The sequence below is a fragment of the Nanorana parkeri genome, unplaced genomic scaffold, assembly GCF_000935625.1.
Source record: "Nanorana parkeri isolate BGI_ZX_2015 unplaced genomic scaffold, ASM93562v1 scaffold15, whole genome shotgun sequence".
NCBI lineage: Eukaryota > Metazoa > Chordata > Amphibia > Anura > Dicroglossidae > Nanorana > Nanorana parkeri.
In genome coordinates this window covers 3,832,661-3,844,619 of record NW_017306283.1, presented here as the reverse complement: position 1 = coordinate 3,844,619, position 11,959 = coordinate 3,832,661, and the positions used below count along the sequence as shown (strand labels likewise).

The 11,959-nt window shown below is 39.3% G+C and overlaps 1 protein-coding gene across 1 annotated transcript; it reads right to left on the bottom strand.

Moving 5' to 3' along the window:
* Positions 1–1,038: 1,038 nt before the first annotated feature.
* On the bottom strand, positions 1,039–2,031 carry LOC108788603 (olfactory receptor 11L1-like). Its single transcript, XM_018558405.1, has one exon. It carries the CDS (start codon positions 2,029–2,031, stop codon positions 1,039–1,041), a length of 993 nt encoding a protein of 330 aa, XP_018413907.1.
* Positions 2,032–11,959: the final 9,928 nt, after the last annotated feature.

The following is an 11,959-nucleotide window of genomic DNA, read 5'->3' as shown; positions in this document are numbered from 1 at the left end:
ATCCAGGAGTTTCTTGAATGATTCCACACTGTTAGCTGAGATCACTTCCTGCGGCAGCGAGTTCCAGACCTTGACCGCTCTGACTGTGAAGAACCCCTTGCGCCCTGTGTGTTGAAATTTTTTTCCCACCAATTTTTGGTTGTGCCCTCTGGTCTCTATTACGGAGCTAACTGTAAACAGTTTGTTAATAATGTTGCTGTCACCCTTGAATAGTTTATACAAGAAGATCATGTCCTATTTAATTTTAACAACCTTGTTTCATAGTTCAGGTCCTCAAACACCTTAATAAGTTTGGTTGCCCTCCTCTGGACTTTTTCCAGCTCAAGGACATACTTTCTGAGTATTGGTGACCAAAAATGGACCGCATACTCCAGATGTGGCCGAACCAGTGATCTGATAGTTGATAGTAAATATTTTCTGAATGAATGGGAAGCATCTGTACTGAGTGCTTTCCATTAATTTAGAACAGAGTCTGCAGAAAAAGAGATTAAGGATGCTGTTTCCTCAATTTCTTTTTCTATTTTAAAAGGGAAATGTCAAGCTCCTCCAACAGTAAAAAAAATTAAAAATAAAAAAATAATGAAAAAATAATATATACAATAATAAAAAATCAATAAAAAATCAATAAAAAATAAAAAAAACACATCCTGGAGGCGGGGTGCATTATGTCATATGACGCCGCTCGTGTGCGGCGTCGGGTGACGTCACACGCCAGTTGGGGGGGGCACATTTTTTTGTTCTAGCTTCGGTCGCAAAAGGAGCTAGCTATGGTCCTGGTAAGTTACAGTGAGTATTCCTTTTTTTTACATTTTTAACATGAAGTTAACCCTTACAGTGCGGGGGTAGTGCCACTGCAAGGCTTAATTGTGTTTCTGCCTGGAGTACTTATTTATATAGTAATGAAAGGCTAGTCCTGGTTGATGTTTGTATAAAGCCGGACCCAGGACATAAAATATAGTTTTATAAGTTAATGCCTTTTGAATGAAACATTTGCATAAAGGAATGTTATTGTAAGTATAAAGGTATGGCTTTCATAAATCAGAAAATGGTACTTATATTTCTGTGGACTTGAAGATTTTGTCTTTTAAAGCCTGGGAATTGTGGCAGCATTCGGTGTACAATCTTTTTAAGTGATGCTCTAACTTCTTTGTTTCTTAGACTATAGATAATAGGATTTAGACCTGGAGTTACAACGGTATAAAAAACTGAGACAATTTTTTTCATATTTGAAGAATAGCTGGAGTGGGGCCGGACATACATAAATATCATTGTCCCATAGTAGAGTAGTACTACAGTCAGGTGAGCTCCACAAGTGGAAAAACTCTTATTATGGACACTCTTAGACTTTATTTGAAGTACAGATATCACAATGAACACATAGGACACCAAAGTCAACATCAAACAGCCAAAGAGCACAATAAGAGACAGAATAAATATGGAGATTTCTGTCAGGTAGATATCACTACATGACAGCTCCAGGAGAGGCGGGATGTCACAAAAAAAGTGGTTTATTTGGCGAGAGTCACAGAAATCTAACTGGGAAATGAGCAGAGCAGGAATTAGACCTGTCAGCATTCCAGTTACCCATGAGCATGTAACTAGCTGGAGACATGTTTTGGTGTCCATCAGACTAGAATAGTAAAGAGGCTTACAAATGGCCATGTAACGATCATAAGCCATTGCTAGCAGCAAATAACATTCAGTAGCTCCAAATGTGACAAAGAAGAACAGCTGAGTCATGCATCCAGTAAAGGAGATGTTATTGCTTTTCAGCAGTAGGTTGGCTAAAAGTTTAGGCACAATTGTAGTTGTGTACCATATCTCCAAAAAAGAGAAATTGCTAAGGAAGAAATACATTGGTGTCTGCAGAGACTGATCCATGATCACAACAGTCATAATAATGAGATTTCCACAGAGGGTCACTAGAAATATAAAAAGGAATACAATGAACAGAGGGATGTTAGCATCTGTATCATTTAACAGTCCCACAACTGTAAAATAATTTTCACTGCTCAGGTTGGCAACATACATAGTGCAGGAGGTGAAAGCATGTAGCAGCCATCCAATTGACACCTGTAGAAAGAAAGATGGGAAAATGTAGCAATCTGCAGATATAACTATATCACCTATAAGGTTGACTGCTCAAAGTTATTTTTAAAGCCTTTTCCACTTGCACATTTTTTCATTATCCACATACATCAAAAGTGGTGATAATGTTCAATGTTTTAAAAGATGACCATTGAAAACATAAGCATGCAATACATCTTTTGTTCATGAATAACTGCAGATTCCTAACACTAGGGGATATTTTTCTAAACAATTTGCAAAGCAATTTGTCCTGCAAAACTGCATGTACTTTCATTTTGTGCAAATGGGGGCAAAAAAGAATGTTATTAGTATATTTTCTTTCCAGGTCCAATGTAATGTCAGAAAAATACTGCATTATGGCCTCTAGATGGAGCCGAGCATCTTTGGAAAAAATAATTATTTCTCCATGCAGCTTTTTGCTGTGTTTTTTAAATGGACTACATTGTACTGTTTTGTGACATCACATTCAGCTTTAAGGCATCCCCCAAGCATGTTATTTAAAGGCTTTGTGTATTTTCAATGTTGCCCTTAAGGTAGCATGAAACTTTAAGAATGTGATAAATGTGTTACTTATGTACAGTAATACAAATTTATTGCCGAATAAACAAGCCCATAGCAGCAAGGTAAAGAGTGCTCTGGTCCATAGTGGCTATACTGGGGTAACATCTAGATTGGCTAAAATCCAGTTAACAGGAATAGATCTTGAAAATAGTGGAAGCAAATCATTGGCAGAAGAATTGTTTTCTACTATACCAATCAAATACATTCGCTTTGCATGTAAAGCTTATAAAGTACAAACCCCTTTTTGACAGTGTAATGGAATGATAAATGTTTTCACAATGACACAATAAATCTAACTTTTGATAATTAAACAGCTCAGATTGTATTTATGAACTATATACATATAAAGAAAAAGCTAATGTTTAAGTGCATAGACACCATATAGCCAACCTGACTTTAAAATCAGCTCTCTTAGCGTTTCTTTCATTTTCCATTAAGTACCCTGTGATTGAGAATGATAAAAAGCCTTTCCCTTTCTCCCTATAGTTAGATGTGATAGGTAGCCCTAATATTTCCTTAACTAAGCTACACTTTAATTATGAATGGAAAATCACAGGTAAATTTAAATTAATATGAAATGATGATGATATAGCAAAACTTTCTTTTTGGGTAGCTCTGGAACTGCTTAATCCAGTGATTCTGAGGTGAGGGAGACTGGGGATATTGTACAGGGCCATTCAAGTGAAAGACCATAGAATGAGATTTGTGTATACGTACACAAATGAAATATTTTGTTTGGTCAATTTACTCATGTAGTTTAGAAAAATTGGTTACAGTGCGGTATTTACACTATTGGTTTTACTTACTGTCTCTTACCCACAGAATAGTTGTGAAGCAAACTCAGAGTAATCGGCTTCGGTGTAGTGAATGTTTGTGTGAGCAACCTCCTCTCTCATCTCAGGCTAGGGAATTTTCCAGAGCTATATGTATGTTTTACAAACCCCTTGGAGAAAAATATACCATGTTCCCAGTAGATCCGAGGTAAAAGGGGCATTAAATATACTGCATCTGAGTTCCTAGAAAATCTTCCTTTGAGAATCCATGTATCATAATAAAACAGATGAGCTTACTGCATAATTCCATATTATTCATTCTGGATATTGTATTCCTTACTTTTATACATTTGCATTCATTTGCAAATTTTCCAGTGTTTTTTTGGTAGGATTAAAATAACTCTTTTTCTTCTGTGAGTGAAAGCTCAAATAAAAACACCAGTTAATAATAATACATGTATTCAGTAAAAATAATGATATGCATGTTTAAATGCAGCTGGTGTAAGTGCCTGAATGTGAATTGAAATCAACCTAATGCAAATGCCCTGTACACCAAGGGGAAGTTCAAGAAACGTGAAGTCATTATTTCCTTTCTCTTGGCTGGTTGCCTGTAAAATTTAAACGTAGTCCTATAAATAAAGTAGAAAATGCGCTGCCCTTAAAAGCACATTCTAGTGATAGTTTTTCTTAAATGATCACATAACATATGGGGTAGAGCTTGTAGAAAACGATGTCATGCACCAAAGCATGTCAGGTGTGTGTAGTACAGCATATGGTCAAAACATGATCCTACATCTAGAAAAGTCAAAAATAGCCAAGTCATCCAAACTGATGCTTGAAATTATAGCATCACTTGTAATTATGTGTCCAAATTTATCCACCCTTAGTTTGGGTGTGCAAGGAAGCAGTCCATTTGAACAGACCTATTGGGCCAGAGTAAGAAAAACGTGTGAACCCAAATTAAAGGATTCAATTTGGTGAGGACCAGGATCCAATAATGACTCTGCAATCCATTATTGAATCTTAAATTAAGTTTGCAAATAAGCCTTGTGTAAACAGGCCTAATAGGTGTCCATAGACAGCTTAAACTAGCCAGAGTTATGGAGTAAATCCCATCTGCCACATAAATGCTTCTTATGTAGAGATGAGGCCCTGGTTCTTATTATTGGTGGCTTTATATATATATCTTCTGGTTGATTTGACATCAGTGATCATGTTTATCATGCTGCAGCAGGTTCTATACATTGTACAGATGTGCCACTTTACAGGCAGATTAAGGGGACCCCCCAGGCATGATATTTTAAGTAATTTTTCATTTTTTGTGATGTTAAAATCACTTAAAGTGAAACAATAATCACTGTATTTTTTAAAAGTTTTTTCTTTAATTGATACATGTCCCCCAGGGCAGTACCAGAATCCCCATACCCTTTTTATGACCAATAACTTGCATATAAGCCATCAAAAAGGGGACATTTGATTTTCCGAGTTCTGGTCCCATAGACTTGGATTGAGTTCGAGTTCGAACTTTTTCCATGTTCTAAAGTTCAAACTGGAACCAAACTCAGGTGTGTTCGGACAATCACTAAATGGATGTACATTGTTGGACCTTGTGATTGACAATGGATTTACATTGCTGAACAATGTGATTGGCCCCCAATGATGTTTATTGGGAAAACATCTTCAGGCAGTGTGTCCCTTGATTGACAGTGGATTTACATTGCTGATGTAGCACCCCATAAGCAGGAGTGCTTAGTTAATTAAGTATTGTAGATTGTAATCAGTCTGATGCTGATTTGTAGTCTAGGCTTATCTGGTTTCCCATAATCAATCTGTTATCGTTTGCATCTTCCTGCTGCTGGGTGTTCCCTGGTCGCAGGGCACAGCAACCAATAAGAGATTGTTATGAGTTTGTATGTCTCCCTAGCCAATTACTGGGAGGTTAATGGCCAGTGGTGCATGCTGGAAGAGGAGATAAGTACTTTGGGTTGACCATTTGAGCTCATTCTTCCTCCCCCAGGCCCTGCTATGGACTGTCTGATTTGGCTAGGCCTTAAGCCCAGGGGACTAGCCATGTGCTCACACTGATGCCTGAGTCTGGGGGCCCAGTGGCTACTACTGATACCAAGGATGAAGATGACTAATGACTTCTGATTCAAGTACTGCTCGACCAGGTGCTCTACAAACAGATTGCCATGTTTGGCTTAAAGGTCCTAGTCTGTGATGGCAGCAGTTACTCTATCCTGCCACTTAAAGGAGTCTACACCAGCCTGGATGATCCTGACCCTCAATGTCTCTCCCTGAAGTCCATCAATAAAGTTCCTCAGCATCATATCTACAGTCTGGACCTTGCTTTTATCGATCACCATGGAGGGTTGTAATTGCTATTGTGGCAGCAATACATCAAATCCCCTAGACAGGCTATAATGATGACCCACATTTTCTCTGCAGCTCCTTAGGGGGTGCATTACACTGAACAATGTGATTGGCCCCAAAGATGTTTCAGGTAAAAACATCTTCAGGCAGTGGGTGATTGAAAATGGATTTACATTGCCGGACCTCATGATTGACACTCATGTTAAGGTATGTGTAGAGACAAAAACCTATATGTCAACTTCTACAAAATAATCCATGTTTTTGATATTCAGATATCATCAGCCACTACTATGTAAGTCACATTTTTCATAAAAGCAAAAAAATCACCGCTCCAATTCCACCAGACTGCAGATCAACATAGACATCGGTTGCAGGCTGTTGTGTGCTACCACTTGTCAAACAATATCTCTACAATCAGCTGCACGAAACCGAGGTCCAAAAAAATCCAACTTTATTGTAAATTCCATGCAAAGTTCAAAATACAAGGTGTACACCACCATAGTATCTTTCCCGCTCTCACGCGTTTCACCACCTGGGCTTAATTAAGATTAACATCTATGAATAAGCCCAGGTGGTGAAACATGTGAGAGGCGTTGGAGTGGGAGAGTTTACTATGGTGGTGTATACCTTGTATTTTAAACTTTGCATGGAATTTACCACAATAAAGTTAGATTTGGACCTTGGTTTCGTGCGACTGATTGGAAAGATATCACATTTTTCATGTTACACAAAACCTTAGTCCTTCATAAAAATGCATTTTAAACAGTATAAAGGTTAAAATATAAATCCCTCCCTTTTGAAAACATGTAAAACAATCCCCAACTATTGTTGAGCGGGGCCCTGTAAGTATCGAAATTATAATATCACTCGTTTTATAGTATTATATTCAATCCGATCATCATCCAGGTGTGTCCACCTAATGAACGGAGCAGCTTCTCATATTATCATACCGCGTTTCCCCGCAAATAAGACACACCCACAACCCCACAACCACACTAGGTCTTATTTTCAGGGGATATCTTATTTTTTTTTTAATATGCAACAAAATGTACAACCATCTAAAGTTATTCATGTACAACAATCCAAAGTTATCTGGTATCACTCCGCCTGTCACAGTAACTGGGGCTATAGAGGAATATCGGCTAATGTGGCTCTGCTCCCTCCGCTGCCGCAGCCTTGGTTTCAACAGCGCCGGCTTCCTTTGCCACCAGGGACAGTGGTACCAGCGGTGCGGCAGTGGGGACATCAGACAGTGGACAGCGTGGTAAAGTATGGTACCATTTACTGGTACACATTACAGTACAGTACCATTACATTAAGCAGTGCCTTCAGGGGGACAGCAGTTGGTGAAGGATGGTACTGGAGTGCTCCCTCACTGCGCTGTCTGGAGGGAGTCCCTTTGTCATCCCCTGAATACAGTATGTCCCTGCAGGCTGATACCATCTCTCCTGCAAGTTCCGCCTCACATGCTACCACCAAACTAGGTCTTCTATTACAGGAATCTTGAAAAATAGTGCTAGGTCTTACTTTCGGGGTAGGTCTTATTTTCGGGAAACAGGGTATTATTGCAGGGAATTCATAAACAAAATATATCTGTCCCAATTCTAAAATGATATATCATACATTTTCCAAAACCAAACACAGTGGACTAATAGGCATTCAAATGGTACACCCTGGAACATGTATAGAACATGGTGTTAACACCCTTTGTCCATATATTGTGCAGATTACAAGCATAGGTCCACTGATTTCCATATATATACTGCAAATGCCATATGTAGGTATCGGGCATATCCGATTAATCTCCAGTAAATGCTAATATCCATGAATGATACGATACTCTGCATCCCCTGCTACACTGCAAATTTTTTGGGTAATATGTCCAAGTATCACAAATACTATTGGCCTCAGTATCTATATGCATTCCTTCCACATTGTAAAATCAATATAGTTATGATTTAAAATGGAAAGATCTCACTGGGTGTAAAAAGTTTCCCTGGGAAGGAGTTGGCACTTGCTGGAATTGACTTGTGTAGTTTTGCCATAACCATGGCTTTGCAGATCTTGGATGAATTAGCAAGCCTACAAATGTATTCCAAGATGGTGACATAGCCATCTTCTAGTGACACTGAAAAAAATGTTACAGAGATTTATATGTGCCAGTACAATCTACAGCATGTAAAGTCCATCAGAGAGATGCAGTGAGTGGGACCAGAGAAGTCTTTCTTCCTCCCCTTTCACCCAACTTTTTCTGTGTGATGCATTGCTCCCTATTCTGTTTCCCTCCATCCTAATCAAATGTCTCACCTTGAGGTATTTCCCAAATCTTATCCATACTGCCATTAGGCCACTCTCATCCATACTGCCATTAGGCCACTGTCACCTATTTAATTATTTTGCATGTGCTTCTCCACTAACAACAATACCATCATAGCCTGTGACACATGCAGTGTGAATGAAGAATATTTGGCTCCAGGTTTTTGGCTCCCCTGGAACATATACAGTATGTCATAGGAGTGGTCACCTTCTGAAATTTGTTAGTCTTTGACAGCTTTTCATTCTCCTTATTAACCAAATATTGATGCAGGCTATGACTTTTTGCTGGGAGAACTGACATCATTGACCACAGAACAATGCACACTGGGTAGTCAAAGTAATGTTGCATGTACTAAGAAGGACGTTTGAGGTGTGCACTGGCTCTGCCAGTGTCAGAGTCAGATGAATTCCTAAAACTTTCCTACGATGATGATTAACCATGTACTCGACAATCTCAGATCACTCTTCTGTTTTAGTACACTAACTAAATATACGTGTATAGATAATCAGATCCTATGCCTTAACAGTAATTTGTTTTTTTCTCAAAATAACTGTTTATTTCCTAAAAGTGTAACCGAGTTTGAAAGTCAAATGTCAACTCCCTGGACTAATACACTTTTTTCCATATAAAAGTACTGCTTTTAGGACACTGATTGTAAATAGGGATAATCTGCTTTTGGGCCTAAAACAGAAATCTAATTTCTCAATTGAAAGCTGTAATTTTTCAATAACAAATTACACTTTTATCACAATGGTTGTACATATAGATAATTAAAAGTGAACTTGATTTTTTTTTCTACTTACAAGTAGTGTAAGTGCCATAATTTGACTTGGTGTCAACCTATTGCGGTCCTTCTACAGCACTGCTCATAGAGGGGGAGAGAGAAGCAGCACAATGAGCCAGCCAGGCTTGTTGCATTGGAAGAAAAAGAGTGATAGGAGAAAAAAGAGAGATAAGATCACCAATGAGCTACATCTCCTTTCACAGTCAAGTCACATAGGGTTAGTAAAGGGTTAAATATGAACAATTGTTTAAAACATTTTTTTGACTTGTAAACTTACTTAATTCACTCCCCAACCTCATACTATAAATTAATATTATCCTGGCAAGTACCCAGTGCTAAGAGGACATCATTAAAGTCCTGTGTTTATAGCTGCAACACTTTCCGGACATCACTTTGGGGGGATGGGGGTCTAATACTGTGTATAAAGAAAAGATTAAAACAAACACGTGGCTGCAATTGTGGCCGTGAGTTTGTTTTCTTTCAACCTGCAACAGGGTCCATATAAGGGTCCTCAACATGCCTCCCAGCCCCTGGAATTTCCTGACTCCCCAGGGAGCAGGGTACTGCTGGAGGCCTACAAGATGGCCGAATGGTTGGAGAAAATTGGAAACATAATTTCCCAGTCTTCTCCTGTTAGGGCTAACCCAGAAGTGCTTAGCTCTATTTTTTATTTCAGCTAATCCTTCGGGTCAGTTTTGCTGCCGGAGCACTTTGGTTCAGCTGAACTGAAGGGCTGCTGTACGGACTATTCACAATAGCCCGTACAGCAGAGATAGCCGAACGCATATGCAGCCGAAGCGGGGAGATGATGTCAAAGCAGATTGTTCTCCCCGCTAATGTAAACAAATAAAAAAAGATGGTGCGGGGTCCCCCGCCCAATCCATACAAGACCCTTTAGATCTGGTAGGACAGTTAGCAGGGACCCCAAGGTAGAAAGTAAAAAAAGTGTGTGGGGTTCCCCCATGAGTCATACCAGGCCCCCCAAAAAGGAAAATAAAATGTGGGGTCCCCCTAAAATTCCCAACCAGACCTTTATTCTGAGCACAGGCCCGACAGGGCAGGAAGGGGGGGGGGGGGACAAGCGAGCGTCCCCTCCCTGCGCCATACTAGGCCACATGCCCTCGGCATTGTGAGGGTGCTTTTCCAGGGGCCCCCCTGGAAAAGCACCTTGTCCCCACGCCGGTGAGGACAAAGGCCTCTTCTGCCACAACCCTGACCGGGTGGTTGTGAGGGTCTGTGAGCAGGGGGGCTTATTTGCTTTGGGGAAATCCCTTTAATGAAGGAGGCACCCAGATGCTGCCCCCCCTTGTGAATGAGTACTTTTACCCCTACTTTTACCCCTAACCGATAGGCAGAGCTAGTAGTGACATCACCGCTGGCTCCGCTTATCTGTTGACATTTGGCTGCACCTGTCAAATCGCTATTGCAAGTCTCGGCCAAATGAAAAAAAATGGGTGGAGTCTCCTGTGATGTCAAAGCTTGCTCCGTCCATTTATTGTCATACAATGATAGGCTACTGTTTTCAAATGACCATTATATTTTGTGGCTGATTTGTTTTCTGAAATGCTTCTCTTTTGCTGTTTGGTGGCTTTTTGTGTGGGATTTTTATATTTTATGCTGATAGTTTATGTTTTTAAGTTTGAGGTACTCAAATCAGAGCATTCAATTGTTATAGACCATCTGCCCTTGAAGCTGCCTTTTCTTCCCAGCATGCCGCTGCATGGCTTGCAAGAAAAAAGTGCAAGGAAAAAGTGCAAGAATAGTGTACACTTCACTCCACCTCACATTATATTACTCACATTCACCACATAAAATAAAAGGTAGGCACACACCAGTTAGCTCTATTATACCTTTATAAAACGTTGGCTGCTGGCCAAATTTGACTGCTGTAACATCTGCAGTATCTTAATTCTTGTAGTAAAACCCCAGACTGGGCTCTTTGTCTCTAGTACATTTTGGCCTAACATTGCTATTTAATTTGGTCCTGCTTCTGGCCAACATTGTACTTCTATGTTACCTGTGGCCTCTTAATGCTTATAGTAAAAGAAACAAGCCTGTACTCTTTTTCTTTAGTACAATTCAGCTAATTCTCCCTCAATAAAAATGTCCTGAGGATGACCAATTTTACACTGCTATATCTACTCAGCATCTAAATTTTTAATGAGAGCTTGATAGAAATTGGACAGTGCCAGGACACTTTTGCATCAGTGATAACAGTGACAGCCACACTAAACTACTGGCCAAGTTCTCCCTGCTGGTCATAGCAGGTCTATTACCATTTAATAAAATAGAAGATGTCGCTGCTAAAGTTACCTAAATAAAAGCCTTTTTTCAAATCAATCAGATTGGGGTGCTGCTGTTGTAGGTAAGTCAAGCTAACTGTACAACACAAAAACTGAATTCCGCAGCCTAAGATGCACTGCCAAAGCACACTATTGCTGAGACTGTCTGTAAAAATTGTACTGATCCATAAACCCACCTACAGCTTTAAGGTATCTCCAGATATGTTAATTCAATGATTTGTGAATTTTCAATGTTGTCCTCAATGCCCAGTTAAAAAGACCCTCTCCTCACTGTCCAATTTTTTTTTAAATTTTGTATTGGAATATGTCCCAATGAAAGTGGCCAGCATCCCATACCATTTTAATAGAATTTTGCCTATTAGCCCTAAACATTATCAGAATTTAACAAGATTCACCCACATAGATTATAATAGGATTCACCTCTAGGTTTGGCTTTGCTGAATCTTGAAGAAAGTTTGCTGAACCATTGGTGAATAGAACCTGGGCATATATTCGCCCATCACTAATTATTTGTTGATTGTATTCATTTAGTTGTTAATCATTTTATATCAATAACCGATATAGAGACCTATTTATTTAGTTATTTTCTATTGCAGGAAAAAGTGGATGAGACACTATAGGGTGTCAATTTAAAGTCAGCTTAGAACAGTTTAGTACAGAGGTTAGGATATTTAAGCTAATTTCATGTAATATTTGTGTTTGCTTTCACCGTTAATTAACTCTCCTGTTTCTAATTAGGACACAGTAAGACATTTCCCAA

Coding starts and splice junctions, on each gene's coding strand:
- LOC108788603 (XM_018558405.1), bottom strand. CDS start 2,031: ATGTATGTTGCCAACCTGAGCAGTGAAAATTATTTTACAGTTGTGGGA.